This window comes from Clytia hemisphaerica, unplaced genomic scaffold (assembly GCF_902728285.1).
Source record: "Clytia hemisphaerica strain Z4C2 unplaced genomic scaffold, Clytia hemisphaerica genome assembly, whole genome shotgun sequence".
Classification (NCBI taxonomy): domain Eukaryota; kingdom Metazoa; phylum Cnidaria; class Hydrozoa; order Leptothecata; family Clytiidae; genus Clytia; species Clytia hemisphaerica.
Window position 1 is genome coordinate 993637 of NW_027103890.1, and position 27922 is coordinate 1021558.

Genomic DNA, 27922 nt, shown 5'->3' on the forward strand with positions numbered 1-27922 from the left:
AAAGAAGTATGACTGGAACATTTATTTATTTTTTTTTTTTTGACACATTTTTCGAATTTTTCCAAGCTATTTTCCTAACCTTTATTTTGACATTTTTAGTCAAATTTTTGACACTAAAATTTGAATATCTTTACAACCACTTATCCTCTGGAGACCTATGACCCCTCATTTTCTTTCTTTTTCAAAGCTCTACAAGATAGGATAGGTCAAATACATACATTTGGCGAGTTCCTCTATGCGGCCGAAATCAAAAAAATCATAACAACACTCATTAAAAAATGGTGTTTGTGTCTTTTCTCCCTTTTTTTCACACATAAAATATTCTTATAATTATTGAAATTCACAGAAACACAGTTCGCTGTGCGCTGCGGTGGAGTGCATGACGTAACTCGCGCGGCAACTAACTCGCCTTCTGTTGGAAGATCATATTGGGCGTTTTGGCATTACCACCCTCAAAGCAGGGGGCGCTTCTGTCTTTTCGCAACTCTTTCCACCATTTTAGATGGCCTTAACAATAGATCCAAAAAGGCGCCATAATCTTGGAAGATAATTTGTTTTGGTCTCCGGCTTTGGGAAGTACCAATGTTTTTGGTTGTTTTTGATGGGAAATGATAAGAAACTTAAGTTAACACATCAAACTAATTGAACTTTATTGGAATTTCTTTGTTTGAAGACTGTTTGGTTACTTCGGTATTCGATCAGTTCAATTGACATTGCCCGGTCTAAATAAATTTGGCCAATGACTAGAAGTTTTTATAAAATATGAGGCTTATGTGTTCATGTAATTTTTATTAGTTTTGAAAGTCTGTCACCCAGGGTTGACTCACTGTACCAGACTCAGAAATTTTCAAAACTTTGTATATCTTAGTATCAGGGGGGGGTCAACATCCAGATACCAGACCCATAGCCGGGTGGTGGTGTCTTTGGTGTATTTTCTTTAAAAGTCTGAAAAGTCAAGTTGGTATTGATGGGGGTGGTTCCCCTTTTTTTAGAAAAAGAGAGTTATCCTCAGTTGGTATTGATACCAAAATAGGGGATGGGTACCCCTTTTTTAAATAATATGATTCAGAAAGTTGGTATCCATATCAAAATGACAGCAAAACTTTCCTAATTTTTGCTCTTATAGCTAGAAAATACCCCGGGGTACACATGGTTTCAGCCCCCCCTTAAAATAAGGGGTGATTTAAAATTTAGAGAAAAACACAAAGGGCAAAACTGTTAAAAACTGAGAAATAAGGGGGGACTTATTGGTCTCAAGGGTCAAATGGAAGCCCTTGCTACTTGAGGGGGGAGTAATCTTGTTCCTTTCTGTTCCGACAGCTGATATTTCTTCGTCACTTTTTTCATTTTTACCTCATTCTAAAATAATTTTGTTCCTGCTGTGTCACGATCTTGTAAAGCATCTAAGGCTCCAATCACATTTCAGCTATGGAATTTTCTATTTCGATTCGAATTTTACATTCGAAAATATTTTTGTTTCCTTGGTGTGTCATCATCCTACACTACATCTAAGGCTCCAATCACATTTCAGTAATGGAATGTCCCGTGATTCGAATGTTTACATTTTTTAAAGCCATTCAATTTTTCTGTTCTGCTTCTATATGGAATAGTTTCCAGTTTGAGGAGAAAACGATTTTAGAAAAGTGTATTGTAGGGATTTTTATACCAGGTATATTGTTTATTGCAGTTTATCATACTCTACTAATATTTTTAATTTGCTGGTTTAGAAAAGTATATAATGATAAAAAACTTTTTCACAAAAGAAAGAAATATCAGTAGAAGAGCTTCCTCAAAAGATGGAGCTGATGCTGATGCTGATGCACCACCAACCAATAAACGAAAAAATAAAAAGCGGAACCCAGAACTAGGGTTTTGCCCGGATGGCATTCAAAAATTGTGGGAGGTTTTCAAAAACAGCAAAAAAAAAAAAGAAATTTGAATATCTCTTTTGAAAATAACTCTTTTCAAACGAAACTTCACAATATTGGTTCTAAAGTGGGTTGAAGTAGGTTGAAAAAAAGTTTTTGTAAAAAACCTGGGCCTAAATTGCGGCACAAATCAAGAAAAACACTATGTTGATAAAACAGCAGCCACAAATTTGTTCAATGAGTAAAAATCATTTTTTTCAGATGAAACTCGTAGCAAAAGGGTTTATCCACAAAATATAAAAAATGGAACCAAAATTATTGGGTCATTGGGCTAGAATTGCGACTCAAAGTTGAACATTTTTTTTCATATATGCTTTGATTGAAGCCACGTTTTAAGCCCATTGAAAACCTGCAGTCACAAATTAAACCCATAAGTATCTTAAGACCTTAATAAACTACCAATTTCAAGAAAAACGGTTAAAAAATATTGAAGTCTTAAAGCAGGACAGCACATAAGCCAACCCTAAATATGCCAACTAATACTTATATGTAACAGCTCAGAGGGTTATAGTTACAAAAAATGGTATAGTTGCAGCCACAAAATGTACACTCTTTCTTAAAATAACACTGTATTGTGTCAGATTGTGTTTGCTTTGCATTAGGCTTTGCAAATATTCATGTTTTAAAAACAAAACCCAACCTGGAATGTGTAAATTGATAAATTAGTGATTGAAGTATGATTGAAGCCACATTTTAAGCCCATTGAAAACCCTGCAGCCACAAATTAAACCCATAAGTATCTTTATCAGACCTTTAAAACTACCAATTTCAAGAAAAACGGTTAAAAAATATTGAAGTTTTAAAGCAGGACAGCACATATAAGCCAACCCGTCGAGTGAGCCACAGTGACATACAGCCACAAAACCTGCCCTCACTTTGCCATCTTATATTTCAAGACTGAATCACTCAACTTCAAAGAGGGCCACATTTTTGGAAAGCTCATCAATTTTCTTATTTTATGGAATTTTTACTACACAGCAGCCACAAGAATGGCAACGCTGTGGGCTAAAAAGTGGTTGTTATTGAAAACCTCACTTTTTGGGGTTCTATTTTTGAATGCAATCCCCGCAATGTGTTTATGGACTAATTTCTCGCTTGTCTCTACCCCAAAAATTAAGGGGATGTATACATAAGAGTCTTGCAAATTTAAGGGGGGGAGTAAAAATTAAGGGGCACCTCAAAACCATCTTTAAGCTTTAAGGGGGGATAAATTGATAAGGGGTGATTTGTGTTTTAAGGGGGGACTCAAAATCATGGATGAAACCATGGTACATATCAGTCTAAACAGGTTTCAATTGGATTTGTTTTAGCTTTTGAGTATAATGACTGTAAATGAGTAATAAGTATAAATGACTTTGAAGTTTGTTTATTTTGGACTTTTTCGATATTTTCAAGTTTTATTTTTGATCAAGCCTGAAGCAAAAACATTTTTTCTGTGATAGCATTTGGTAATGAGTGAATCTATTCTGTTCTAAAATTATGTACTAATAATAGCTTCTCCTAGTTTTTTTCACATCCAATTATATTCAGATAATATTGATTCAATTGATTTTGCTAGCTTCATTGGGTTTGTTTTTATTATATTGTCAGTTTTCAGTCATTTTCTATTTTAGCATATGACATTTTTTGTGTTGTGTTGAAGAAAGAGTATTTCAAAAATGAGTTTTTGTGAAGTTTCTCTTAGTACCCTGTTTGTGTGGGAGGGGATGGGTCCCCTTTAAACAGCTTTAAACTCAAATTTGTTAGATTGGTATTGGTACTAAATTAGGGGGTGGGTCCCATGATATTTTGTCAAATTCAAAAAGTCATGTTGGTATCGATACCAAATTAAGGGGGTGGGTCCCCCCTTTTTTCTGAAAATTATGATTTTCAAGCTGGTATCGATACCAAAATAAGGGGGTGGGTCCCCCCTTTTTCTGAAAATTATGATTTTCAAGTTGGTATCGATACCAATTTTGGGGTGGTGGTGTTAACTTAGCTCAAAAGGTCAAAAGTCAGTTTTTTGGGCTATGGGTTGGTTTTATAAATGTTGACCCCCCCCTGTTAGTATCTTAGTTTTGATAACCAGGCTTTGGACTTCCGAAGGAACCAGATGCAAAATGTCCAGTGTTCTGCGGTGTTCAATGAGATAACTTTTTATCATTGAACTGGGAGCAAATCAGTCTGGTGCACACTCGATTGCATGATAAAATGCTTAAAGAAAACAGACTGGTGTTTGTCTGGTGTCAAGAATTTAAAAAAAAGTAAATTAAACGCCAGGCATTTTTGTCCATCGTAATTCAACTTTTGGCACTGGACAAAAATATCAGAGTCTGGTGCGTTGGCAAGTTTTCTCATTTGACACCAAATATTTCCTGTCCCATTTTTCTATAAATCTTGTGTGTCACACAGGGTTGTTGGATAAGTATTCAATGACACTAACCCAATCAACATTCTTTACATCTTCATTCCTCACTATTTTTCTTCCATTCCTCATTTCCATTTGGTCGAGTTGCAGACGCTTTTAATGAGTGCCCCGTGAGCACCTTGGACTGACTACCCAATTCCCCTCACATGGCATGGGTTGACCTGGGCGAAGGTTCATTCACTTGCCAAGTGAACCGCTGCGAGTGGGAATCGAACCTCAGTCGCATATGTAGCACTATACCACGGTGCCTCAGCGTTCCTATCTATTCCTGGATCGTTCTTCAGGAAAGGTGATTTTATTTAAAGCTTCATTTTAGCATTCATGATCCTCCTAAAACGTTCCAGTGGAATTGAAATTTCAACTTTCACTTTTTCAAAATCACCTTGATCAATAGGGGTGATGCTCATACTCCTGCCTTGGCAAACAGCATTTCGTAATTGAAGTTTTTTACCCCTACCGCCTTTTTAAGAAATTTTTATCTTGAATACTTCAGTTGGTTTAATGTTGACAAGGGGCCTCTTCTAATCCTGACACTTGTTTTTAGGGATTAGAAAGATAAAAAAGGTGGACAGAATCACTGATTGAAAAAAGTTTAATGTTCTTTTACGCATCCTCCCTAATCAGATGACTTCTTTGCTCCATGTTTCTCAGCTGGAAGAATCTCTTTCTTGTCATGATAATTGTTTTTATAATGACTTTATTGTTTCAGGATTTTAAACAAAGAAAAAAACCCTCTCAGAGAAGAAAATACACTGTCTTCATTGTTGTTGGTTTTTTGGTTGGAATTTCTTATGCTTGTTGTCGAAAATGTTTTTCGATTATACTGAAGTGGATTAATTTGGACCAAAATCCAAGATAGTGGTTTCACAGAGTCCTTTGGTGAAGAGTAATACACATAATGGCGTTATCGAAACCATCATTCACCAAGTTATCATCTTGTCTACAACAATTGCGCTCCTCTAGAAGATTTTTGATCTTACTACCAAAAGAAAATTCATACACCGTGCAAAAGATTGAGTTATGTCGTAAATCAAATACCATAACAGCTAGACATTTCACATCTGAAAACCGTAAAGGACCTAAAAGCTCAATTCGTTTACCAGCCATTGTCACCAAAGACCGTTTGATACTTCTTGGCTTCGGAGGTACGTCACCCAATTATATCTATCTTGGTAACTTCTTGGGGGAGTTTGTTCATTTTTTTAGAATATAAGTTTTTGCAGGGTTTTTTGTCGAACTGGTTTGCAATAAATTTTAGTTTTACAGTACATCATAAAGTTTTGGGTTGAAAAATTGATATTTTCTTTTAAATTCTCTTTTTCTCAACCCCTCAACCGACTTAGCTTAGTTTTATTGTGTTATTGAATTATAAGATGCACATGTTTTTTAGTATTGATTGTTGGTTGCTTGATTGGTTGGGAAGGCTACAACAACCAAAACAGACAAAATACTAAACAGATGCATGAGTTGCACGCTATCGTCATTAAAGCTGAGGTATATATTTTAGTTACTTACATATTTTTAGATTAAAAATAATTATGCAATTAGAGCATTTTAAATATCAGCTCTCTCTCAAGATCATGGCCGTAATCAATCATTATAATATGGTTCTGGCTCAAAAGTAAAACACGAGAGAAAAAGGTACATAATTCAATGTTTTAAATGTGATTAATACATTATTAGTGGACGAATTGTGTCAAATACCAATCTTCAGCTTGAGCGTAGTGAGGTCTTTTTCTATCACGCTATAAAAAGCGCTTATTTATGCTTTATTTTTTATCGGTTTTTCCACGCACTTTCACGTGAACATACGCATGCTGTTTCCCAAACAATTATATACAGGACCGTGACTTGTCTTGAAAATCAGCTGATGAAATTGCTATAAAAATAGGTTACCTTATTAAAAAAACTATCAATGTTTTCGTAGTAATTGAATTGAATAAAACTCTCACTTTGGATTCGTGAGAACATTTTCAAATTTCTTCCTGTACATAATTTCCAGGATCAAACTTTAATAAACTGAATGGCTCACCACAATAAGTGCTTTGTTTAATCTTAAGGAATTGTCAACTAATTGTATTGTTTTCGGCTGGTCTTTTCTATCTTTTCCATTTTTATCTGCGCTAGGGTCGTCTGTTCTCGTAAAAGCTTTGTTAAGTCTAGATAAAATTCATATTTATGTCTGTAGTAGGTGATATAGGTCTGCAGTTCATAATTCAAATGTTGTCAATCACAATATAAATTAAAGTCAAACTTATCTCCTTCACACATTCTATAAGATCCGTGAAAGCCTTTCAATGTTTTTAATTTTTTTTGAGCTTAAAGCCTTTAAAGAATCTTTATTTTAGAATTTTTGTGAGTATGAAATTTGGTAAAATTTCCCAAAGAATTACATTTTAAAGCATTGGACGATTTATTTAAAGCCTTATTTTCCTTTTATACTCTGTTCTTATGTAAAAAACGTGCATGTAGTTTGTTCTTTGACCTTTGGATGGTTTAGTCAGTACCATAATAGTCATGACATGAATGAACCGGTTGAACGGGTTCCATGTATTTTCATTTATCAAATTAATCCAAGATTAAATACATTTTTTATAAGCATACCGGAAAATCGTGTCGAGGCTTAGTATGCTTAGCAAAATCTCATTTAATTTATGCTTATTTACATATATGATTAGACTTCGTTTTGTTGATTTTCTTTGGGTTTAAAGAAATTTCGAATTTTTAAGTCCCAACATTGATTCGGCTCAAAAAATTACAGTTTTTTTTGTAAATTGGCGCTGCAGGCGAAAGTATTTGGTCTAAGATAGCTAAAACAGCTTTAAAATAACCCTAAAGGACAGCGTTTTAGAAAAGCTGCACAAGGTTTTTTGTATTTCTGGAGGTATGCTTTATAGCATTATGCTTATTTTTTACCGAGTTTGAGCCTAAGTATGCTTATAAACGTTATAGTTATAAAAAAGAGAGTGTATCTCGATCGTTTCCAAGCTGGTTTTTGGATAAAAACATAGCTATATGCAAAGATACTAATTTGCCTTTTTAAAGTGCTTATTTATGCTTTATCATTTTCTCAATAAATCTAATAATCCTCCATTAATTAGCGCTAATGTGATTTCTTTAATATCAAAGTTAATGTCTTTCGGTTTTTCCACGCACTTTCACGTGAACATACGCATGCTCTTTCCCAAACAATTATATACAGGATCGTGACTTGTCTTGAAAATCAGCTGATGAAATTGCTATAAAAATAGGTTACATTATTAAAAAAACTATCAATGTTTTCGTAGTAATTGAATTGAATAAAACTCTCTCAAAGGCTTTACACTTTGGATTTGCTAATTGCCGATTCGTGATATCGTTTCAAATTTCTTCCTCTACATAATTTTCCAGGATCAAACTTCAATAAACTGAATAGCTCACCACAATAAGTGCTTTGTTTAATAATCTTAAGGAATTGTCAACTAATTGTATTGTTTTCGGTTGGTCTTTTCTATCTTTTCCATTTTTATCTTTATTCTATTCCTACCTTAGGGATTTGTATTATGCCCCTTTTTTTTAGTTTGATTTTGCCTACGCTAGGGTCGTCTGTTCTCGTAAAAGCTTTGTTTAGTCTAGATAAAATTTATATTTATGTCTGTAGTAGGTGATATACTGCAGTTCATGATTCAAATGTTGTCAATCACAATATAAATTAAAGTCAAACTTATTTCCTTCTTAATATCTTGTTTCTATTAGCACCTTCATATATCTGTCACACATTCTATAAGATCCGTGAAAGCCTTTGGATGTTTCGAATTTTTTTTTTGGGGGGAGGGGGGCTTAAAGCCTTTAAAAAATCTTTATCTTAAAAGTATGAAATTTGGTAAAATCTTCCAAGGAATTACATGTTTAAGTATTAGACGATTTATTTTAAAGTCTTATCTTCTTAGATACTCTGTTCTTATGTAAGAAATGTGCATGTAGTTTGTTCTTTGACCTTTGGATGGTTTAGTCAGTACCATAATAGTCATGACATGAATAAACCGGTTGAACGGGTTCCATGTATTTTCATTTATGAATTTAATCCAATTTTAAAAACACTCTTTTTTTATAAGCATACCAGAAAATTGTATCGAGGCTCAGTATGCTTATCAAAATCTTATTTTCAGACTTAATTTATGCTTATTTACATATATGATTAGACTTCGTTTTGTTGATTTTCTTTGGGTTTATAGAAATTTCGAATTTCGGAAGTCTTTGGTCTAAGAAAGCTAAAACAGCTTTAAAATAATCCCAAAAAGGTCAGCGTTTTAGAAAAGCTACACAAGTTTTTTTGCAATTCAGCTTGGAGGTATGCTTAGCATTATGCTTATTCTTTACCGAGTTTGAGCCTAAGTATGCTTACAAAGAAAGTGTGTATCTCTGTCAAGCTGCTCTTTGGATAAGAATGAGCTTTGCAAAGATACTAATTTGCTTTTTCAAAGTGCTTGTTTATGCTTTATCATTTACTTAACAAATCTGATAATCCTCCATTGACTAGCGCTAATGTGATTTCTTTAAGATCATAGTATTAATGTTTTTCCGGTTTTTCCACTCACTTTCACGTGAACATACGCATGCTCTTTCCCAAACAATTATACATAGGACGCGACTTTGACTTGTCTTGGAAACCAGCTGATGAAATTGCCAAGATAAATTACATTATTACAGTATCTATCATTGTTTTTGTAGTAATTGAATTGAATAAAAGGCTCTCTCAGTAAAGGCTTTACACTTTGGATTTTCTAATTGCCGATTCGTGATATCATTTCAAATTTCTTCCTGTACATAGTTTTCAGAATCAAACTTTAATAAACTGAACGGCCCACCATAATAATTATTTTGCTTATAGAATTCTCAACTAACTGTATTGTGGACAAATTTTTGGTTTGCTGTTTTTGGCTGGTCTTTTCCTATTTTTTTCATTTCCATTTCCATTTTTACATTTTCCAGATTTTTTGAGTTGAACGGTTCCATGTATTTTCATTTTAAAGTTGAAAGTCATCATTTCAAGAACATGGATCGTGCTTGCATAGTGTCCGCCCCCTTTTAAAAGGGGGGAGTTTTTTTCAAATAATTGGAAAAGGGGGGGGGGCAAAATCGTTTTCAAAAGTCTAGGGGAGGGCAAAATCGTTTTCAAAAGTCTAGGGGAGGGCAAACCAAAAGGGGAAGGGGCAGGAAGGGGAAGAAAGAAATAGCTCCAAAAGTCAAGAGGGGGGAGAGAAAAAATCTGAAACTTTTTTTTTCTGCTCTGTAACCTAGAAATCATCTAGAAATAATTGCTCTACATATTTGCATACTTAATGCATGTTTTGAGATAAGTTTAACACAATACCAAGCAAGGGGCATTTTTAAACCTTAGGTGGACTAAAAGGGGGGGAGAGGGACTCTTTTGAATTTTTAAGGGGGACAACCTACTACGACACTATGGCTGGGGAGACTGTTTAGAATAAACCCAAATTTGTGCATACGATTGACAGAGTATTCAAAAGGCAAATTCTTGTCCATGTAGAGTTTTCTCTAAACCTCTGAATGAGCCAAAAGTGTAAAGCTTCTACTTGGCTGTATTCATTCCCGAAACGGTTAGTGTAATAAGGGATAAGATTACGGTTTGCGAGTCCGATGGGTTGTGTGTAGCGTAAGTTTCTACCCCTCTCCTCTCAATTTTTGGAGTTTAGATTCGATGTGTCAATACGACCTAATTTGTTGAGTTGATTCCTCATTCAAGCCATCAAAATCATCCTTCCTTTGTACATAGTTATGTAACAGTATTTAGAATTACGAGTTCACAAAATATTTTGACAACTTTTGACAACCTTAAAGGTTTTTGTAAAGAGATGATGTCTGTGTTAGATTCTTTGATAAGATTCAATACCTTTCAAAACTAAATTGATCAATCTTGCACTATACAGTACTTTATGCTATGTCTTCGCTTCAAATATATTCCCTTAGCTCAGGAACTGACAGATTTATCTGAGTTTCTTCAGTTGGTCTTAGATTTGTGATATTTCTTAGGGGTATTTTACGGATCATTTGGTGACTCTTATCATTTGTACAAGATGGGCCTTGTTCTTTTTCTAATGTTCTAATAAAATAGATGAGGTCTGCAATAAATTGCGTAACCAACATACATCTTATTAAAATACTAACTTCGCCAGGTAGAGAATAGTTTAATAAAGTCTTATTGATATTATTGGCAAGGTTTGTAATTTGAGACTATTATAATCGATGTTATGAATGCTAAATTGAATTTGTTTTTTGGAAAATATTTTTGAAACTTTGTGCTAGGTCATTGATGAAATTGACTGATTGTGCCACCTAAGGTGATTTTTTATTATTATTATTACAACGAATACAAAGTTCAGGCACGCCGTGGGCCTCTAGAACTGGTCTTTGTTTATTTACAATAAATATCGTAGTTCATGGTTTGCCCATGCTTTGTTTAAATTATTCTTGAACGATTTTATCGATGATGCTTCTGCCACGTATTTTGGAAGCGCGTTCCATGTTGAGATAGTTCTATAAAAGAAGGACTTGCTTTGTGCACCACGTACTCCATCGTCCGGGAAATTCATCTGAAGCTCGTGTATATGCTTTCTACATGGTCGCGTCCTTTTGATAAACTTTTTTGGTGTTGTTTTACTATCATAGATGTGGATATGCTTATACACCTGGACCATGTCACAGAAAAGTCTTCGAAACTCAAGGGATGGTAGCGCCAAGCGTCTTAGTCTTTCTGCATATGGTAACCGTGAGATTGGTTTTACTAGTTTTGTCGCACGTCTTTGGACACTCTCGATCAGGTTGATAGATCGACGTAATCTTGGTTGCCATACTGATTGAGCATACTCTAAATGTGGTCGTACAAAGGTGGTATAAAGTGTCTGGAATACGTGAGGACTAGGGTCTTGAAATCCTCTTTTGAGCAATCCCAACATAGAATTAGCTTTGTTTACTTGCTTAGCGATATGTTCTTCAAATGAAAGATCTGAGTCTATCAAAACACCGAGATCTTTTTCTGTGAAGACATGTTCAAGTTGCTCTCCATTTAGTTGATACGGGTGTGCATGCTTTATGTTCTCGAATTTACCTATCGTTAAAACGTACGTGGCATTTGTCGGGGTGGAATTTCAACAGCCACTCATGGGACCATCTTTCAAGTGCTTCAATGTCATGTTGTACGATTAAGGAGTCAAGAATGGAATTGATTTCCTTTATAATCTTCGTGTCGTCTGCAAACAAGAAAATGCTTGATAGAACATGTTCTGGTAGGTCATTAATATAAATAACAAAAAGCAGAGGACCGAGCACGCTTCCTTGAGGAATGCCACTTATCACTGGATCTAAAGATGATTTTGCACCATTAACACTCACTAATTGCTTGCGGTTCGATAGAAAAAGATTTGATCCAGTTCAGAATTAATTCGTTTATCCCGTAGCGTTCTAGTTTCATCATAAGTCTTCGATGGGGTACCGTGTCAAATGCCTTGGCAAAGTCGAAGTATATGCAGTCGACCACTTCACTTTTTGCAGTTGATTCGCAACACATATCTATAAAGGAGATAAGCTGTGTGACTGTTGACCTTTTGTTGATGAAACCGTATTGCTTGTTCGATAGAAGCTCCGCGCTGATAAGGTGTTCCATGATATGTTTTCGTATCATTGTTTCCATCAACTTACAGACTACTGAAGTTAGACTTACGGGGCGATAGTTGATAGCAAGGTTGTGTGCTCCTTTGTTTTTATAGATTGGTGTCACATATGCTAGTTTCCAGTCACTAGGTAAGTTTCCTTCCTCGAGAGTTTTATTCATTATGATTAATAGTGGTTCTGCAATATGGTCACGAAGTTCAATAAGCATTGAGGCATGAATCTCATCTGGACCAATTGATTTATTCGCATTGAGCTTCCTGATTTGTTCTGTTATCATTTCCTTCGTAATGTTTAGTGGTTGAAGTATTTTATCTGTTCTGTTGTCAAAATCAGGTAGATCACCTTCCGGTTCTTTAGTTTGTTTCTGCAGGATGTTGGCCTTTTCTTGGTCCTCGTGCTTTAGGGATGTCTTGTCATCGGGTGTTTCAAGAAGAGGGGAAACTCCACTTTTTGATTTAAGTTTGCCTCTGACATGTGACCAGAACGCTTTTGGGTTTCTCTTTGAGTTTTCACCGATGGCTAGATCGTATTCTCTTTTTGCAAGTGCCATCTTTCGATTGACACGGTTCCTCGCGATTACATATCGGATTCTTGCTTGACGTCTGTTTGTGGGTGATGATTTTGATTTTAACCAGATCCTGTGAAGTCGCCTCTTTTCTTTGATGTCATTACGTAGTTCAGCATTAATTGGAATTTTCCCTTTCTTTTTCCAGTGAGGCGCTCCTAACTCTTTCTTGGGACAAATTGATCTCTGAGTTGAAGAAGTTTTTGTTTTGAATTTTGACCAGAGCTCCTCGATCGACCCATGTGAGGTATCTATGAATTCTCTCGTCCAGTTGATTCTTTGCAGATGACTTTTCATCGACTTAAAGTCTGCCAAGTGGTAGGTGTATCTTTCGGTTGGTGCTTTAAGTTCCATATAACATTTAAAGCTAAAAGAGAGAACGCTATGATCACTTTTTCCTAAAGGGCTTAGGAAATTTAGATCTTGAACCTGATCTCTTTCATCTGTTAAGATGAAGTCAATCAGTGAAGGCTCGTCAGTACCTCGACATCTGGTAGGTTCATTCGTATGTTGGAAAAGGAATGAATCACGTAATGCTTCCAGGAATTGCTCTTCTTTACTTTCCTCTACATGTGGGCTTGTCCAGTTCTTCCAATTTATAGTTGGAAAATTGAAGTCGCCAATGATGCAACGATGCGTGTATCTCTTATCTTCTGATATAATTCGTAAGAGCTGGTTAAGATTGGCATTATTTTCTCCAGAGTTTGATTGATTCGTTGGACTGCGGTAGACGCATGCAAAGCAAAGCATATCTTTTCCAGCCAGACGTACTTCAATGATGCACGCCTCCTCCAGTGCTACAGGACATTCAATGTCAACTGTAAGGTGGTCTACACTGGTATGTCCTAGGATGACGATACCACGTCCTGTATTGTTCTCAGTATTGGTGTGGTTTACGACTGTGTATCCATCAATTAGATATTCGTGAATTTTCCATCTTTCACCGTTCTTTGGTTTGACTTCACAGATTGCAATAAAATGTGGATATTCTTTTGTTATGAGTTCTTCTAGTTGTAGTTTTTTCATTGTTGTCAGCTGGTCGGCATTTGTATACATAATTTTTATTTCCGAAATTGTGTTTGATTGGTTCTCGTTTTTGTTTTTTGATACTTGTTTATGCGTTTCTCTTGTTTTTATTGGTGGTTTGCGACTTTGATCTTCTTCAGGTAAAAGCCGTTTTTTGAGTTGCCTCTCACACGATAGATATAGGTTTCTGATTTCTCTTGTGAGTTTCTTGTTTTGGCTTCTGTTGAGAGTACCTTGAATTGTTTTCTTTCATCAGGGGTGAGATCCTCAGTAACGCTAATACCTTTGTACGTCGCGTTATCCTTCAGTGCTGTAAGATTGCCAAGTAAATTCCATTTATCAGACTCATCGTTAAGAGAGACTAACAATGGACGTTTCTTTCCTTCTTCCTCCTTACCCAATCTTGCTACACGTTTGATAAGACTGCGTGAGTGGGTATCCTTAATCAAGTTTGAAGCCCAGGTTTTGTCATCATTAATACTTTGCTCAACAACGCCATGTACGATAACATTTGAGGCGCGTTTTTGTTTACTGTATTCTTCGGTTTCTTCTTCGCGTATTGCGTCCCTGATCACTTCTTTCAGGGCTTTTGAATCCGGGGACTCCTTTGAGCCAGTAACATTGGCATAGGTCTGTGACAGAAACTTACATTCTTTTTTAATTGTCTCCTCAAGCATTTCCTTGAGGGATTCGATTTTGCTTTCTATCTTGGTCTCCAACTTCTGTTCGACAAATTCGAAAGTGTGAAGGCCAGGATCGGTACTGATCGGTATTGATTTAAAACTATTATTATTAGATAGTTGAGAATATTGGCCTGTAGATTTTAGAGTCTTAACGGTCTTGAGCAAAACCTCGAAATTCTTTTTGCCTACTGATTTCCAAAGTTTTTTTACTTTTTGCGAAAAAACAATAGAAATTCAACATAAGAACCCATTTTTGTCATTTTTTGCCTTTGTACAATCAAGGTCATAATATTTGAAAAAAAGGAAATTTTGAAACCACAATCGATTTGTAAGTGCTCTAAAGTAGGTTCGAAGGGTAGAGTTTTAACTCTGAGTCTTAACGCTAGACTTAGGCCTTAGGACCTTAGGATCTGAGGATCCAAAAGTTCAAAAATAGTCCAATAAGGCTCAGCCTGGAAGTCTGCCAACCCATCCCAAATTGAAATATTCGATTAAATTAAAGAGATCAAACAAAATCGACTTTCTCGCCTGAACTTTAAATCTTGAAAAACGTTAAAATAACCGAATTCTCAATATATTTCGACCATGATTGTAGGTGAGGCAATAGTATTTTGGAATTTGATTCGATTCATTCTTGTTGCAGTAGTATTCATAAGGTTATTTCAATTTCATGGTTCTATGTACCAATACAAATGGATTTAGAACTGTTACTTTCCATGAGGATTTGTGGATTTGAGGATTTTTTGACAGTTAGATTACATTTCACTTATCCTTTATTATCTAAAAGGGGTTATTTCATGTATTGAATTTTTCCTGAAAACGGGTGTCTCATGAACCATTTGAGTACCTTTTAGTTGTCACAATTACTGTTACAATTGATTAATATCCTCTGAACTGTTGGAAAGTACAACGTAATGGATCAAGTTTTGGTATTGTCAATTAAAGTCGATTTCGAAATTCCTAATCCAAATGTGATTTGTTGATGGAGTTTTCTGATATACAGTAATTGAGACAAGGTGCATTCTGGTACATTGGCGTTGATATGCTAATCTCTATCGAGATAAGTCGAAACATGATTCCTATCTTGATTAAACAATGCCATTTTCCTCTTCATTATGGAGAGCACGGCATGCATAAATTTAAACTTACGTTGATAGATAATGAGCTGCTTACACACTTCTTTTTTATAAGAATACACTTTATAAGAATGTCCATGATGAAAATGGCCAAAAAATTAAGGAATATCGTAAGAATATCACTATCATGGAATTAGGCAACAAAATCTAAGAATGTCATTTACTAGAGCAGTTTTAACTGTAAATTGCCAGTTTTCCTCCAGTAAGGCTCCAAATTTTCACAAAAATGTCGTTTTTTGCTTCAGGTGTGTATTTCTTGGTGAATTTTGGTTGAATTCCGACCCTAACCTAAGAAGATACCCGAAGAATAATTTAGGATTATTTTCCCAAAAAAGCTAAGAATATCCATGATGAAATGAAAAAACACCATTCTTATAAAAAAAAGCGTGTATTACATAATCACATGTAATATTAATTGAGCAACGTATGATAGAAATAGGAAATCAAACGATTTTTCAGACATGTGCACTCTTGGGAGAAGGTAATGTGAAATGAAGTAAACAACAATATTTCAATATAACTATGATTTTGTTTCCTGTTGTTTCCAAAAAAATAATTATTCAGTTGAAGATCTCTTTTGGTTTGGCGTGGTTCTCGTATTGGTATTGGTATTGGCTGCGAGTCGCATTGTTTGTCTGTCTATCTGTCTGTCTGCTCGCTTGTTTCTTCATCTGCTTTTTGTTTAGTCTGAATCGCAGACCTCTACAAAACCTCAGGTAGTATAGGTCTGCTTAATGATCTACCAACCGCTTTCCGGTTCGCAAAGGAAATCTTTGCGAGTTAATAATTTGATTGACATTGATGTGCGCGCAAAAACGATCGTTTCGAACGTTTTCAATGGAATGTTTACATTCGAAATTTGAATCCCAGACCAGAAAAACAAAACAGAAAAAAGTTAAAAATCAATCTGATGCGCGCATTATGTACAGTCTGTAGATTTATTTTTGACTTTTGCTTTTATAAGATATCTGGTCATTAAATTTATCGAAACTCTTCCATCAGCTCTTCGGTCGAAGCTCAAAAAATACAAATATGAACACAAAAGTGAAAGAAAACAACCAGAAACACTCCAATCTCTTGTTAAGTACCTGAAAAGATACAAAGGCCACACAGAATTAAAAAGTGAAATGCCAAAGCTGAAGAAGAGTTCTTTCTTTGTTTTAACATTTAAAGGCCCTTGTTGAAGGGACAACAACACTCCCTTTTTGTAGAAATCATAAAGAAGTAATGTCAGAAATATTCAATATGACCCCCAAAATGGACTGTACATACATAACTAGAATACCTTGAAATAATCTGCAACATATCTGTAGAACTGACATAATAACAATTATCTGGAACCAAAGAGATCAACGAATCCAGTGTGGTAAAAAGTTATACACTCATACAAGTCCAAATTCAAGCATCAAAATGTAGTTTTGTGAAACAAAATTTTGTTGGTGCACACAGAAGATACATCAGGGCACTTAAATTAAATAAATCTAATTTGTCATCTTTTACAAAATCTCCACATTAAACAAGAAAGGAGGAAGAAAAACAAACAAACTTCCTTCCGCCTACTTTTTTTTCGAAATCCAAATATATTTTCCAATCTATGATTTGGTGCCTCACAGAAAATTTAAACATTACGTAATGTTATATTTGTAGACACTCGCCAGCTGAAAATGTCTTTAGCCGTATATCGGCTAAAGGCGGCAAATCTCTGGACAAAGGAAATATCGCTTATTAAGCATCCTCTATAAGGAGCACGAATCCGTTAGTGGATGCCAGCAGCCTACTTTTTGTTCTGTTATTTTTGTTAAAAATGAGGCACTGGTCAGTGTTGTGTTTCTACTGTTTTCATTAGTTTATTGATAAACAGACTGAATGGTCTTGTCATTTTCCAATGTTATTTTATTTATTCCCTTTGACCGTGAATCATGACTTTGTATTTATTATGACCACAAACAAGTAAACATCACTCTCAGACTTGTACACATTATTTAGCTTTTGTTCTATCACATTTGAACTATTCATATACATTTTGTTACGGTCAAATTCATTGTTAGTGTGATTTTAAAATCTGGAACATGTTCCGGCCTTTTACATGATATATTAGTATGTCCGTATTTCTGTCGGTGGTTCCGGTTAATTTCCAAAGATTACGTCATCGATGTAATAAGTTAATAGTCAATGAAAGGAGAGAGATGTTGTTTAACTGAGTTTAAATTATGAAATTTGTACGAGAAAACTACAACAACGGCTAATGGTGATAATGTGTTGGCAAGGAGAAACTGGGGGTGTGTAAAAGACTGCACGAAGGTGTATTTTCATTCATAACCCATCTTTCTCTCTTCGTATAATTTCTTCATAAAGAGAATTACTCTCTGTGTAAGAAATATACTCAGTTTGAGGTCTCTTTACAACAGATGTAGGGGTTTTCTTTAAAAGTTCGGCTGAACAGAAATTGGATTTCGTTGATTGACTATGGTTTTCGTTTTCTGAGACAATTTTGTCATTTCATCTTGTTTTTTTTTTAATTGTGTGGTCATATAGTTGACGCGTGTTCTAATAAAAGAAAAAGCGCTAAATTCTGTCTTTTGACTGTCTAATTTCTATATCGCTCTTTAATAACGCGTAGTAGTTGGTCGTTACTGCGCCTACTAAACTGGTCGTCCTTGAGAAAAATCTATATTCTTTAATGTCGATTTAATTAATAGAATATTTGCTGAATTCATTAGTAGAATTTTGAAATAGAATACAAATATCCGATGATCATCAACACACGACAGTCACACGCACCTGCAGTACAGCGTCAAGTACCAATTGTATATTTCCTTAGCTTTTCATAAACCAAACGCAGCTGTGGGATACAGAAGAAAGATTTTGGACAGGCAACTATGGATGTTTAAATTGGAATACCTCTCTTAAAACAAAAGAAGAGGAACTTTTTTTGTTTATTGTGTAGTTTTTAAAGCATTGTTTGTTTCGTTTTGTTGGGTTCAATACTTATGCAACTGAAGAGATCATCTTTGACCTCCATGAAAAAGAGGTCTTGTACATTGCTACAAGAGAAATGGTCAATCGATTCCATTTTGAAATTATTGAAATCTTTTGCTGATTCTTTGAAGGTAAGATAATGAGTAACCAATAAAGTCCTTGCATGCTGATGTTAGAATAGTTCCATTGATTTGAAAATTATGTGCATTAAAATATTGGTCTCTCGTGAGAACAAAATTCGAGGTCGAACTTAAATGTTTAATCTTTTTACTGGTTATGAAAGTTTCGACGAAATTTCTTAAGACACTGAAGTCCACTTTATGAGCTTGTTGTATTTGGATTAAGTGAAAACACAGGTTTGAAGAAAGAAAGACAGACACACGACACAGTTCAACAGACTGATCAAAAACAAAAAAAATCATTTTGCTAAGTTGACGAGAATTAAACTTGTTTAGCCTGCTTCATCGAATGCTTTGAAACTGTCTGTCCACGCCACTTCCTGTGTGGAAAAGCTCATTTGTGGTGAGAAATGTTCGTTAAAACCGACAGTTCATTAGAATGACGTCAGATGTCTAGTCCAGACAACAGGTTTCCATAACGAGATACTTATTGCATATATCGGCATATATTAATAACTTAATGACGAATTCAATTTCGCCTGGACTACTATGATTTAGCGAATTCGGCCTTTGAGTTTGGGTTTGAAGCTAAGAGAGGCTCTTCCGCTCAAACTGATGTCCGGATTCTAATCTTCCGGATCGTTCATCTGCTTGACAATCGCGTTTGTTTTTCTTTCAAAATACCGACCATACCAAATGCTCCTGGTCTACTTCATTGGACCCAACGAAGTTCCAACGAAGTTGTAGACTCTGGTCTCCCCTGACATTCTTGCCCTGAGGAATATTCGGTCCCGAACCCTTTTGCCAAGATGATTGTCCGAACAGAGCTTGTTTTGCTGATCAATATTATATTATTGACATTTGTTATGAACCTCCGAATGCTAAAATTTTTGTGTTAAATGATATATGCTTTTGTAGAGAATGTCAGCTGCACAAATATTCGTACTAGTAATCTCATGGTTATGAGGGAAATTCGGGATAAATTTCCCGAGGTAAATTTTGAAATTTTTTGAAATTTCCCGAGTGCAACGAGGGAAATTTAAAACATTTCGAAATTTGACCGAGGGTAATTTATCCAGAATTTCACGAAAACAAGCATGAGATTCCTGGTTAATCTCATGGTTTGGATTGAAACTCTAACAATTCTGCAAGACGTCAATTTAACACTGGAAATCAATCTGAAACTTTAAAAAGAGGTCTCAAAAAAGTCATAGAAATGCGAATCGAGTTTTAATTGGATAGTATTCCATTTACTTCAAAGTTAGTAAGAAATTCAAAAAAGGTGAAGAATTTCCAAACGATGGAAATTTCACTTTTGCGGGAAATTACAAAATCTAGGAGGGAAATTACAAAAGCTAGGAGGGAAATTACAAGTTCGCGGGAAATTGCAAATTAACGTAAGCAAAAACGTCAATCGAATTTCAATCAACCATGAGATTAATCCAGTAACATCCTTACAGTGATTTTTCCCGGGGGGCACTCAAGATAAATAACCTACCATACGTGCGGCCCTTAAGGGTATATTTTCTGAGCTTCCCAAAGTGCATGTAAGGGTCGAAATCAGAAAAAAAATGAGAAAAATGCACTCTAAGGGTGTAAAATTTGGAAATTTTGACAAAATTTTGCCTGAAAATGGTCAAAAATGTTCAAGAAAATACACCATAGGGGTCGGTTTTTCGGCAAAATTTTCTCTGCACTGTAAGGGTCCGATTTCAAAAGCCTAATTTTGGGCCGCACGTATGGTTGTTTTTGAATCGAGTGGCCCTCCCCCGGAATTTTTCTCTATGTTTCTAGGTGTTTGATTTAGTGCCAGTCGTCCTTTATTCTGCATTTGTTTTTGCGCTTGGTTTGATCAGAATTATGTTACGAACTGCCAGCTATAGATACATCCTGCATATCATTTTTAACTTTCTTCTCATCTTTTTTCACCAGAACTGCGTGAAAGATCAGAAGTATGAAGAAGCGATCGCTCACTACCAAGAAGCCAGACAACTCGTCCAACAAGTCAAAATGAGCAGCCAAACTGTCCAAAATAAAGTCGTCCTCAACATCGTTGACCAGGTCTGTGCATATATTATAGCTTCCTCTTTTAAAAGTTCTTTAGAGCATCAAGGGAAGGTATGGAAAATTGCTAACTGTGTGGCTCAATTGGGTAGCATTTCATTTCACTGCTTTTGTTTGACTTCTACGGGCTTTCAAACATCACACAATGAAAAGAGACACTCTCTGTGAAAAACAAAAATGAACCGTCCCCTGTATGACTGAGTGACTCTATAATTTCACCTCATTTTTTTTCAGCTTGGTCATCTGGCGTATGAATTAGGCAACTGGGCGGAGGTAGGAACATACGATTTTGTTTTTCTCCTTGAATGTTGAGATTTTTATACCTCTAAATCCTCTTACTTTAACACTTCCTAAAAACTACTGTATTGATAATTAGTCCTACACGTTTTTTTATAAGAACATCTAGAATTTTTAAAGCCTTCAGATGTTCTTAACTTAGTCCTAGCCTCTTCAGGTACCGAAATATAGATAGGCAGGTTGTATAAGTCAAAGAAAAAAGAAAGTAAAACTATCAATCTCTCACACCTTCATTTATCTTTATTTATTGTGTGTAGGCTGAAATCTTACTCAACCAAACATTACATATTATGAAACAATGTGGTACGACTGAGGTAAGCGAGACAAAGTTTTTTATGTTTTAAAGCAAGCGCTGTCCATTTTTTCATCTTTTAAACAGTGAAAACCAGGCATAAAACTAGCACGCCGGTTTTGTAAATCTGTTCCCACGCCCGCGTATACTTGGGTTAAACTTCAATTTCATTGAACGAATGATTTTGAATGATTTGTACATAGTAAATACTATTAGAAAGTAAACATCGCCACATTTCATAAACATTTAACGGCTTTTAATATAGCCCTAAACGATGATCGCAAATTTTCACCCGTGCCGATTCCGTATCAATCCGTAAATCACTTCCTTATCGTTTAAAGAATTAAATTAAAATGAAATGATAAGCAAATAATGAATGAAAACACACTGTCCCGAAATCTCGTCTATTAAATCTCGACTAATCTTTTCCTTCACAATCCTCAGTGCGTTTTCGTGAGCTCTCAACCCGTTTCAGGAAAAAATCATACTTTTTTGGAAAGAAAAGAAATCATAGACGTCCTAGATGTTCCATCCTTAGATAACGGTACATATGGAAAGTTAGCCTTGATACACCCATTAAAAACTTCCTGTATGGATTAACATTTTGGTATCATGAAAACCAAGCCCCTTACAAATGCTCTCTCTTTTTCATCACCTTAGGAAGAAGACGTGTACATAGAAATTGTTCTTCGACTCGCTAAAATCGATACCGTATACGAACGAAAAGACGATGCAATCGAGAAATTCGAATTCTGTATCGCAAACCTGGAATCGAAAATCTCCGTGGTCGATATTTACTCGGAAGAATGCTCGGAACGGTAAAAAACATTTTTTTTTACTCGGTATTTACAGCAGAGACGCCCTGATTCGAAAAAAGTGGATTTTCCGTTTGCGTTCGAATTAGCGAGAGACAAAATGCGCTGTCTGATGATTGAAATAAATTTATACTCATTATGTTCTTGTTAATATAACAACATATCTACGAAGGATTTTCCCAAAATAAGGATATGGGTGCAAAATTTTAAGTATTGACAAGTGAGAAAAATAATGATCTTGTTAAAGTGTTATGACGATTACTACCTTAAGTGGATAAATTTTCGCATGGATAAATTTAGTCCACGCGAAAGTTTTGAAGACCTTTGATTCGCGAAAATTAGTCCACGCGAAATTATTTGGAATTTTACAATTGCGAAAAAAAAAGTTCGCGAAATCTAGATAACATGTTACAATCAAAACATATTACGAGTTCAACTCATCATTTCAATTATAAACTCTAGTAACCTCCTAAAAATACTTTCTTTGAAGTTTTTTGAAAGCTTTTGAGTGACTTTGTCTGCCTTAGTTCGATTAAAAACACACATCTCTTTTCTAGTTACAATTATAGAGTCGCGAAATTAAGTAAAGAAGGCCATTTTCGCGAAATTTATTCCACGCGAAAATTTTGAAGACCCTTGATTCGCGAAATTTAGTCCACGTGAAATCTTTAAATTCTCGTCTCGCGATAATTAGTACACGCGAAAATTTATCCACTTAATGAAGTAGTAGTTATCAACACATTGCTTTCTTAATTAGCAATTTTTTAAACTTCTTCGTTCTTTATTTCCAGCATAACTTTATACGGTCTGGTGTTGACCGAATACGGGACATATACACGGGAAATCGGATTGCTGGACGAATCCGAGAAAGCATTTTCAAAAGCTTTAAACATTTGTCGAAACGTTCTTGGCCCTACACACGAACAGGTAGGTTAGAAAATAATTTCTCTGTCGTCTTATGTCGGGAACGACAGCGATTCATAGAATAAGAACATCTTTTGCGTAGTCTGCAGGCTTAAAAAAACGGTTCGATTTAACTGAAATGTGGCAAGCCTGATCCTCGGGCGAATTCCTCAGGTTTTTTTCCGTTTTTCGAATTTTTTTCTTCCATTTTTTGTGCTTAGGGAGTAAATTTGGATCCAAAACGAAAAGTATAATCTTAGCCTGACTGCTTAAGATATTCTCTCAATACTTTAGAATTGTGCTTGAATTAAAAGACATTTTTCGGGAATTTTTTTGCATGCTTTTGATGTTTCTGTTTCTATCTAAGTTAATTTTTGAAGTTATTCGATTGATTTCTGCTGTTCTCAACTTCAGTTCTCAACTTCAGTTGAGCTATAATCTGAGAATGTCTGTATGTATGTATGTATGTATGTATGTATGTATGTATGTATGTATGTATGTATGTCCGTCCGAAAACTTTAGGGCAGGCTGGACACTTCAAAAAAGGTCGGATTTGGCTGAAATTTGGCACACTTGTTCCTTGGGTGAATATCTGGGGTTTTTTTTTCATTTTTTGAAAATTTTGATTTTTGGGGCCTGGGGACGAGGTTTTCGCCAAAACGAGGCTAAAACTTTGGGGCAGCCTGGACACTTCAAAAAAGGTCGGATTTGGCTGAAATTTGGCACACTTGTTCCTTGGGTGAATATCTGGGGGTGTTTTTTTTTTTCATTTTTTGAAAATTTTGATTTTTGGGGCCTGGGGACGAGTTTTTCGCCAAAACGAGGCTAAAACTTTGGGGCAGCCTGGACACTTCAAAAAAGGTCGGATTTGGCTGAAATTTGGCACACTTGTTCCTTGGGTGAATATCTGGGGGTGTTTTTTTCATTTTTTGAAAATTTTGATTTTTGGGGCCTGGGGACGAGTTTTTCACCAAAACGAGGCTGGCAGCCTGGACACTTCAAAAAAGGTCGGATTTGGCTGAAATTTGGCACACTTGTTCCTTGGGTGAATATCTGGGGGTGTTTTTTTCATTTTTTGAAAATTTTGATTTTGATTTTTGAAAGGCTCTTAGGACGAGGACACTATTCTAACGGGGAGAGGATAATTACAAGGTCTCAAAGGAAGGTCGACTTTTTCTTTCTGCCTATCTTCTCTGAGGCTTCTTTCTGACCCCCTGGTGACTTTTCTAACTTATTTACTAAGTTTTCTGACTATTCTGAAGTGTTTTAGCTTACCTTGAATTATCGACCCGACCGGGGTTCGAACCCACTAAATGAAAGAGTTTCTGATCAGAAACCCAGCGCGCTATCCGTTGAGCCACACTCGCACAGCAGAACACAAAATTTGGAAATACTTATAGAATGACAAAAAAGACGGGGGTAATGTTATTATAATATGAGTAAAATTGCCCCTTTTTTAACCTGACTGAAATTCGAGCCGTTACTAGCAACCCTGCGGGGCCCAAGGCGCCGAGTATGCACCCGGCACAGTGACAAGCCGTTACTAGCAATCCTGACCTAAGCAATTCCAAACAACAAAACCCCCGGAAAATTTTTACCTTCTTTTGAGACCTTGTAATTATCCTTTCCCATTCTAACGCACATAACAAAATGAAAAAATTAAGATAAAAACACCCCCAGGTATTCACCCAAGGAACAAGTGTACCAAATTTCAGCCAAAACGGACAAAGTATATTTGCTACCTAATACTAAATATTTGAAATGTTACAATTGGGCCTTCTAATAACGGGAAAATCTGAAGTTGAGCCCAGTGCGGTGCACACGTTCGACTATTGAGCTATAATCTGAGAATGTCTGTATGTATGTATGTATGTATGTCTGTCTGTATGTCCGTCCGAAAACTTTAGGGCAGGCTGGACACTTCAAAAAAGGTCGGATTTGGCTGAAATTTGGCACACTTGCTCCTTGGGTGAATATCTGGGGGTGTTTTTTTCATTTTTTGAAAATTTTGATTTTTGGGGCCTGGGGACAAGTTTTTCGCCAAAACGAGGCTAAAACTTTGGGGCAGCCTGGACACTTCAAAAAAGGTCGGATTTGGCTGAAATTTGGCACCTTGTTCCTTGGGTGAATATCTGGGGGTGAATTTGGTGTTTTTTTTCATTTTTGAAAATTTGATTTTTTGGGGCCTGGGGACAAGTTTTTCGCCAAAACGAGGCTAAAACTTTGGGGCAGCCTGGACACTTCAAAAAAAGGTCGGATTTGGCTGAAATTTGGCACACTTGTTCCTTGGGTGAATATCTGGGGGTTGTTGTTTTTTCCATTTTTTGAAAATTTTGATTTTTGGGGCCTGGGGACGAGTTTTTCGCCAAAACGAGGCTAAAACTTTGGGGCAGCCTGGACACTTTAAAAAAGGTCGGCTTTTGACTGAAATTTTGGCCACACTTGTTCCTTGGGTGAATATCTGGGGTGGTTTTTTTTTTTTTTTTGAAAATTTTGATTTGGGGCCTGGGGACGAGTTTTTCGCCAAAACGAGGCTAAAACTTTGGGGCAGCCTGGACACTTTAAAAAAGGTCGGCTTTGACTGAAATTTGGCACACTTGTTCCTTGGGTGAATATCTGGGGGTGGTTTTTTCATTTTTTGAAAATTTTGATTTTTTTGGGGCCTGGGGACGTTTTTTTTTCACCAAAACGAGGCTGGCAGCCTGGACACTTCAAAAAAGGTCGGATTTGGCTGAAATTTGGCACACTTGTTCCTTGGGTGAATATCTGGGGGTGTTTTTTTCATTTTTTGAAAATTTTGATTTTTGGGGCCTGGGGACGAGTTTTTCACCAAAACGAGGCTGGCAGCCTGGACACTTCAAAAAAGGTCGGATTTGGCTGAAATTTGGCACACTTGTTCCTTGGGTGAATATCTGGGGGTGTTTTTTTCATTTTTTGAAAATTTTGATTTTTGGGGCCTGGGGACGAGTTTTTCACCAAAACGAGGCTGGCAGCTTGGAGACTTTAAAAACGGTCCGATTTGACTGAAATTTGGCACACTTGTTCCTTGGGTGAATATCTGGGGGTGTTTTTTTCATTTTTTGAAAATTTTGATTTTTGGGGCCTGGGGACGAGTTGAAATGTTACAATTGGGCCTTCTAATAACGGGAAAATCTGAAGTTGAGCCCAGTGCGGTGCGCACGTTCGACTATTATTGGAAGAGACTCACAATCATAAACGACAGTCCCGCTGAGGTTTCTTGGATTTAATGATACTAAACACGAGATCGGGAAGTTTCCAATTCGTGTGATTTAGCACGTAGGAATCGAAACTATTGCTTCCCATTCACAAAGTAAATTTCACAAGACACGTGTCTTTTACACCTAGATTTTACTGATGACTTGATTAGTAATTTGTCTCCTCTCACCACAATCTTGCCCATATTTTCCATCATTTGAATTATCTTCTTGAATAGCAAACGCAACAATACTCTTCAAATAATTGATTACAAATAGATTATAAGATATTTGGTCTATCAACCATCTGACCAAATATTTTAAAATTTTTTTTTGTTTCATTGTTGGATTTAGACTTCAGTTCTGGCGAACGACTTGGCCACAGTGTACGACGAAAAAGGGCGCTACAACAAAGCTATACGATTGGCCGAGAAAGCTATACGAATCGCTAGCGAAACTTCACCCGAAAATTTAGCAACTTATAAATACAACCTCGGACATATTCTGCTACACAAAGGTAATAAGTGATTTCAATATTTTCATCTCTTGTTTGGGAAATCTTTTAGATGTGATGTTCAAAGCGGCCAGCGAAGAAAAATTTGAAAAAAAATGACGAGATTCTACCTATACTTTGATGGAAAATATGAAAAAGCGTACACCAGTCGAAATTGATCATCGGTAATCATGACTGATTGCGCTCCCATAACGGCTTCCCGTTAGTCTTGAAAGTTTTTAACTAATAGGAAGAGTTATTGGGCCAGGTAACCCATCATTCATAATCGTAATCATGAAATGGCTAGCGAGTTTATGTAAGGAATGACTGAAATAGTTGGAACTAACCGCCGTTTTAAACTAAAAGATTGCGAACGGTAAAAATGCCAAACTACCGCAGTCTTCAGTCAGTCAGGATTTAGGCAAATAAAAAAACTAAATGCCATTGACTACTGTTGATGGAGTGTTACATTGTAACATAGTAACGTAGTATTTTACCTATTTGAGCACGACTGTAAATGGGGTGGGGAATTGTTCCATCGCGTGATGTACAGTTCTCGCACCCCTCTGTTCTTCATGTAATAATTTGTGTTCACTTTTTCTCTGCCTCCAGGTGACTTGAAACGTGCACGTAAAGCGTTACGCGAAGCTCTTCAAATTGCCGAAGAAAACGACGATCAAGACACTAAAGCGATAATCGAGTCCAGCATCATGAAACTCGATCTACCATCTTCCTAGCATTCGTCTCGATCATTCATCAACTTTGTTATATAATAATAATAGAGAGAGAACTTTGTCTCGCTTATTCTTTCTCCTTGTGTAAATACTGCTACTTGATACGACGAACGATGAAAGATGCTGGCTGCGTTGCTACAGATTTGAGACCGGAAATGATCCAATGCTGTGATGGAAATCTATCACGTGATCGAAATTTCTTGGTAGAACTTTTGACCTAACTGAAAGACATGACATTTCATTCTTTTTGGATATATTCAATCTTTACCAATACCTCGTACAACTACATTTCAGTGTCAATAAATGTGTATAGTTTTCTACATTGATGCATTCAATATTGTGTGGCTATCTTGATAGAAAGAATGAGTATTTTTTATCCTGAATTCAAGAAAAGATGACGAAAAAAGACACTGTGATAGAGTGCTCAAATATGTGGAGATCATCTCTGCCTTCAGCGCTCTCTTGTTTTTTTTTCAAAGTAGAATTTTCAAATTTTTATTAACACATAAATTCGTCCTTATTTTTTTGTTTATTATTAAATGACATTTTAATTAAAATGCCTTTATGAATTTCCAAAATTTTATTTTTCACCTGA

At 35.9% G+C, this 27922-nt stretch overlaps 1 protein-coding gene across 2 annotated transcripts; it reads left to right on the forward strand.

Moving 5' to 3' along the window:
- Window positions 1-5037: 5037 nt before the first annotated feature.
- Window positions 5038-27922, forward strand: LOC136808610 (tetratricopeptide repeat protein 19, mitochondrial-like). 2 transcript variants are annotated; one of them, XM_067065148.1, is made up of 9 exons: window positions 5038-5480; window positions 5726-5829; window positions 20447-20575; window positions 20813-20851; window positions 21133-21189; window positions 21828-21985; window positions 22774-22909; window positions 26455-26617; window positions 27206-27922. In XM_067065148.1, exons 1-9 carry the CDS (start codon window positions 5234-5236, stop codon window positions 27328-27330), a joined length of 1158 nt encoding a protein of 385 aa, XP_066921249.1. In that variant the 5' UTR covers window positions 5038-5233; the 3' UTR covers window positions 27331-27922. The 2 variants fall into 2 exon arrangements, with proteins under 2 accessions (XP_066921249.1, XP_066921250.1); XM_067065149.1 differs by lacking the exons at window positions 5038-5480; window positions 5726-5829 and adding an exon at window positions 18114-18526.